The sequence below is a fragment of the Cebus imitator genome, unplaced genomic scaffold, assembly GCF_001604975.1.
Source record: "Cebus imitator isolate Cc_AM_T3 unplaced genomic scaffold, Cebus_imitator-1.0 Scaffold92, whole genome shotgun sequence".
Taxonomy (NCBI): Eukaryota; Metazoa; Chordata; class Mammalia; order Primates; family Cebidae; genus Cebus; species Cebus imitator.
In genome coordinates this window covers 11,274,262-11,280,261 of record NW_016107407.1, presented here as the reverse complement: position 1 = coordinate 11,280,261, position 6,000 = coordinate 11,274,262, and the positions used below count along the sequence as shown (strand labels likewise).

General features: G+C 43.5%; 1 protein-coding gene across 21 annotated transcripts in view; it reads left to right on the top strand.

Annotated features, from left to right (window-relative positions):
* The window catches only part of KIAA1217 (KIAA1217 ortholog), a 498,057-nt gene that overhangs the window by 329,818 nt on the left and 162,239 nt on the right, over window positions 1-6,000 (top strand). For all 21 annotated transcript variants that reach the window (XM_037740967.1, XM_017535541.2, XM_017535540.2 and 18 more), the window contains one exon: window positions 4,408-4,606. In XM_037740967.1, coding sequence (XP_037596895.1) covers window positions 4,408-4,606 — 199 coding nt within the window. The remainder of the gene's footprint in view (window positions 1-4,407; window positions 4,607-6,000) is intronic.

Sequence of the window (6,000 nt, the reverse complement as noted above, 5' to 3'; positions counted from 1 at the left end):
AGGCTAAGTTTTGCTCTTGTTGCCCAGGTTGGAAGTGCAATGGCATGATCTCGGCTGACCACAGCCTCCATCTCTTGGGTTCAAGTGATTCTCCTGCCTCAGCTTCCCGAGTAGCTGGGATTACAGGCCACCATGCCCAGATAATTTTGTATTTTTAGCAGAGATGGTGTTTCTCCACATTGGTCAGGCTGGTCTCGAACTCCTGACCTCAGGTGATCTGCCTGCCTCGGCCTCCCAAAGTGCTGGGATTACAGGCGTGAGCCACTGTACTTTGGGAGGCCGAGGCAGGCAGATCACCTGAGGTGAGCCACTGCACCCAGCCCCCATCTCTGTCTTTTTAAAACAGATGTGCTTTATTTCTTTTCTCTGCATTTTTTCTGTTTCACTTTCCCTGCCTGTTTTAGCCACAGCTTCAAGTTGAAAATTAAGTTGTTTCAAGTCCTCCAGAGATATTGACTAATAGATCCTCTGTCCCAGATCTAAATTTAGAGGGGAGAGAATTTAATTGGACCAGCTAAGATCAGGTGGCTACTTCTTGATCCAATCAGGAAAGACATTTCCAGGGGCAAGAATTTGATTGAGCTGGCTAAGATCAGGTGACTACTGCTTAGTCCAATCAGGAAAAACCAGGCTGGGAGTGGGTGGCCCTACACTTTATTGCTCAGTTCAGAGCAACCCTTGCACCTCCCTCACCTACACTCTTCCTCCTCCCCCAATGCCCCTTTAAACTCAGCAGTTACTGTCCCAAACCCCTTCTTCACTCAGGGTGATGCGCCCCTTCCTTCTTCCTGTTCATCTGTTGTGTATATCTTACCTTTTGCCCCCCATATAGACCGTATATGCTTGATGAGCTCAACAACTTTTATCCCTGGTAGACTTTTACTTTTTACCCCTCGTGCCTACCACTGTGCTGAGTACAGAGATCCTCTTCCAAAATGCTATTTTGACTTTTTTTTTTTTTTTGATATGTCAGATCACAGGGTATTTGGCACAAGTGTCAGCAATTTCCATTGTCTTTTCTCTGAACTAAATGATGTCTCAGCAGCAAGCTGGCATCAGAGGGGAGACTGCTGCGTGTGAGGAGATTGCTAATATGCAGCAATCGTTTGCAGTGAGAGCGTGAATAACAAAAAAAGTTTACATTTGGAACTAAATAGCTGTGTATAGGAATGGGGGGGACATGTAGCCCTACATCTCTGATTTTTCTACTTATCTACCACCACCATGACCCTGAACAAGAAATAGAGATTTGATTTTGATTTTCTTCAAGGATTATTGCCTTCTGCAATGGAAAATGACAACTCATCAAATGTATTGTTTCTGCCGTGAGCTACAAAGATGACCAAACAGCAGAGGTTGTAAATGTAGCTGTGTTGCTTAAAGTAATATTATTTCTTGGCCAGACTTGCTAAACTGAATATATCTTTTTTTTTTTTTTGAAAAAAAAAAAAAAAAAAAAAAAAAAAAAAAAAAAAAAAAAAAAAAAAAAAAAAAAAAAAAAAAAAAAAAAAAAAAGATAAAAAAAGAAAAGAGAAAAGAGAAAAAAGAAAGAAACAAAAGAGAGAGAGAGTCAGGGATGAGGACATCATACCTTGACAGTCTGTTGAGCACAATACAGAGGAAGCTCCTTCACTGAGGACCACATGAATTTGTCTAAATCTTGGTGAACTGAGCAGTGATTTAGGCATAATTTTTCTGGTCAAATACTTGTAATGTATATCAAAGCCAGATCTCCATAACAGATGCAGACTTTGTAAAAAATAAATCTGGGAATACACCACTTTGGAGACTTGCACAGAAAAACTAACTAAAGAGACAATTTGGCTGTTCTGGTCATGATATTGGTGTGTGATCTGAGCTGAGTTTCCTGTGGAACACCTAGTAATCTCCTTGAAGACACATCCCTTAAGAAACACAGGGTGGAAGTTACTGACCTAATCCCTGTTTTCCTCTGTGGGAAGGTCCTGAGAGGCATATAGGAAGGTGTGATTGTCTGGGTAATGCAGTGGTGCTGTTGAGAGGGGTGTTCTTTTACTTTTAGCAAGAAGCTGCTCTTCCCATCCTCAAAGGGTACTGCTAGAGTATCAGGCATACTTTGGGCATCCCTGAAAGAAATCTATAGCCCAAATCTGGGGGCAGGACTGGCTACAGAATTGTCAGAGTACCTTGTTCAAAAATCATTAAGAAAGCCAGGTGCAGTGGCTCACACTTTGTAATCCTAGCACTTTGGGAGGCCAAGGCAGGTGGATCACTTGAAGTCAGGAGCTTGAGACCAGCCTGGACAACATGGTGAAACCCCATCTCTACTAAAAATATAAAAATTAGCTGGGTGTTGTGGCAGGTGCCTGTAACCCCAGCTACTCAGGAGGCTGAGGCAGAATTGCTTGAACTCAGGAGGCAGAGGTTGCAGTGAGCCAAGAGCACATCACTACACTCCAGCCTGGGTGACAGAGGCAGACTCCATCTCAAAAAAAAAATAATAATAATAATAATAATAAAGAATTCAGGACAGCCACAGCAGAGCACAAAACCAAGCACAAGTCCTTTCGAACGTGGTACACTGCATGACTGCGCAGGTCATACCCCCAGGAAGCTGGCCTTACCTTGAGAGATGAGTGCCTTGGTGCTTAACTTCAGAATGCATCTGCAGCCTTAGGAAGATTTAAAGGAAATTAAGCAATGCAAACAAACCAAAAAAACTCAGCTCTTGGGATATAGGGAATGCCTGTATCCCATGCCAGCCTTTTAGCACCTGAGACATCAGAGTAATTGATTACTCATCTGCCTGATCGATTCAGGTCTGTTTGCCTCCCAGGAAGTGCCTGGAACTGTGACATGCAAGTCAGGGTGGAGGATGCGAAGGTTGAGATAATGCATTCATTCGGCCTGATCTCCTAGTTCTACTGCTCGCTTTCTCTGCCCTTCCACACGTATAATCTTCAATCTCCACACAGCCTGAGTGATCTTCTAAACCATATATCGGATCCTGCCTCCATTACCCTCCCCTGTCCCTGTGTCTCATTATCTTAGAATCAAATTGAGAATTCCCACTATGACTCCAAGATTGCGTGCGATCTGGTCTCTGCCTGAACAGGCTTCCAGTGCATACACTTCGTTCCACCCAGAGGACTTTGCACAGGCTGTTCCCTGCACCTGGAATGTCTTTCTTTCTCTTCATACCTACCCGCTGGGTTACCCCACCCCCAAACCCCCAGCTTTTCTTTTCCTTGAGATCAAAGTTTATGTACTTTGGACTCTCCACACATATATGCCCTCTTCACCTCTGATCTAGGTTACATACTCTTATTGAACCTCTAATTTGTCTTTCATGTCCATTCCCCTTCTAGATTGTAAGCACCATGAAGGCAGGAGCTGTGTCTGTTTTGTACATCATTCTATTCCCTGTGCCTAGTGTAGTGCCTGGAAGACAGTAGGTGCTCAATAGGTGTTTGGCAAAAGATAAATTGATGACACACAGTTCGTAGTTTACACTTAATTATAAACTATCTTTTAAATTTAATAATTTATTCACACAGATGTAATCAATACATTTTGTTTAATATGTATCTTTTGTATGTATTCTTTTTCTTTACAACCTTTTGTAATTTCTTGGACTTCATTAATTTCACCAATTAGTATAGAAACTTTGACATCAGCCAACATATTTTCTGCTTTTCTGAATCTCCCGCAGTGTTCAACCTGTTCAAGGAATATTATTGACTAATAGATTTTGGGCATTTTACACATTCAATCCCTGCCAATACAGGATACGTAGCTAAGAGAGAAATTCAATGATATGTTTTGTGTAGATTTAAGTTATTATAGATACTTACTGCTGATTGGTAAGGTAAGTCATAACAAAAGTTAGACATAATCTTACTTATGGGGTTTCTGCCTCAAATAAAAATTGAATTGTGATATAAATATCTCCTTTGTAGCCAGGCCAGGTGGCTCAGGCCTGTAATCCCAGCACTTTGGGAGGCAGAGGCAGGCAGATCACCTGAGGTTAGGAGTTCAAGACCAGCCTGGCCAAGGTGATGAAAACCCATCTATACTAAAAAAATAAAAGTTAGCTTGGCGTGGTGGCACGCAACTATAATCCAAGCTACTCGGGAGGCTGAGGCAGGAGAATCTCTTGAACCTGGGAGGCAGAGGCTGCAGTGAGCCAAATCACAACATTGTGCTCCAGCCTGGAGGACAGAGTAAGACTCTGTCTTAATTAATTAATTAAATAGGAAAACTTGAGGACAACACTGTTTTTTCGGGTAATTTTCACAACCGATGCTTTGACCGACAGGGTCTTTTCCCCCAGCCATGTTATTTTTACAGATTAATAGAGGACATTGGACATATTTTAACACAATTAATAAGTCTATTTTCCCACTTTCTTTAAAATGTCTTTTGCAGACAAGGAGCCCAAAACTGTCTCACAGTCCTCAACCACCCAGTCTGGGTGACCCGGTCGAGCATTTATCAGAGACATCTGCTGATTCTTTGGAAGCTATGTCTGAGGGGGACGCTCCGACCCCTTTTTCCAGGGGCAGCCGGACTCGCGCCAGCCTTCCAGTGGTGAGGTCAACAAACCAGACAAAAGAACGATCTCTGGGTAAGCTTTAGAAAGCAGTTTCTGATGCCCCTTTCTTACTGAATGTGTGTCTTGTTATACTTCTGAGCCTACACCCTTGATTTCAACATGAGTTTGCTCTTGATTTGCAAATACCCTAGTCCTGGGAAACTTCACTGGTTTAATATCAAGCATTTACTATCAAGGATTTGCCTGCTGGGTAATTAAGTCAAGGGCAAGCTGGCTTTGAGGCTGGGCACATTCAGAAGTGGTTGGGATTAGCAATTCAAGACAAGAGGCTGGTGGTATTTTGCCCTGTATTCCTCCTGCTATACAGCAGGAGTCCCCAGTCCCTAGGCCATGGACCCGTACCAGTCGGTGGCCTGTTAGGAACTAGACTGCACAGGAGGCGGTGAGCGGAGGGTGAGCGAGCATTACCGCCTCAGCTCTGCCTCCTGTCAGATCAGCTGTGGCATCAGCTTCTCAGAGGAGCTGAACTCTATCGTGAACTGCACGTGTGACGGATCTAGGTTGCATGCTCCTTATGAGAATCTAACTAATGCCTGATAATTTGAGGTGGAAGTTTCATCCTGAAGCCATCCCCCTATCTGCCATCTGTGGAAAAATTGTCTTTCACAAAACCCATCCCTGGTGCCAAAGAAGTTGGGGACCACTGCTCTATAGGAAATAGCAAAGAACTGGCTGCAGAGTGACCCTCTTCTCACCTTGCAAACCTCCTCTCCAATCCCAGAAGCCAGGGCATTTGGCATTTCTACCCAGTGATGTGGGTTTCCACCAGCCCCGCTCTACCTGTCTGGCAGTCCAGTGGAGGAGATTAAGTGGCACCAGGACAAAAAGGGACAATGTGGCCAACACCTCCATAACTGTTCATAAGAGCCGCAAACCCGAGGCTGTTCCCACTACCACATGAAAGGATAGAGGGCTTGGTGTGTGGAGTGCATGGCTTTTCTGAAAGGCAGAAGGATTCTTTTTATGCTTTTTCCATGTATCATTCCCCTTTTTTTGTACTGAAATTTCACTTTCTACCTTGCTTTACTTTTTAAAAAAATTTTTTTTTGGCCCTTTAATGAAATGGACAAGTCATGAGGATTTAGACCTCTGTGTCAACTGGGCAGATATTGCTTATGCTTCACTGCCATGTTAAGGTTCTGATTTGGGTACTTGTGTTTGTAGACAGATGGGCTTGGGGCTAAGAGGGGACAGGAAAAGGGTCAACATGCAAAAGCCTTCAGAGTCTGGCATGTGCAAGAGACAGCTGAACTCTGCCATGTAAAACTGAGCGAATGCCTTGTTGGAAAAAGAAAGAAGATAGTAGTGAGAGAAGGGACCCTGATTTTATTTCCTTCACTGCAGAAAATGACCCAAGCAGACTGGATTTAGACATTGACCTAGCTGTCCTCAACAAAAACCACAAC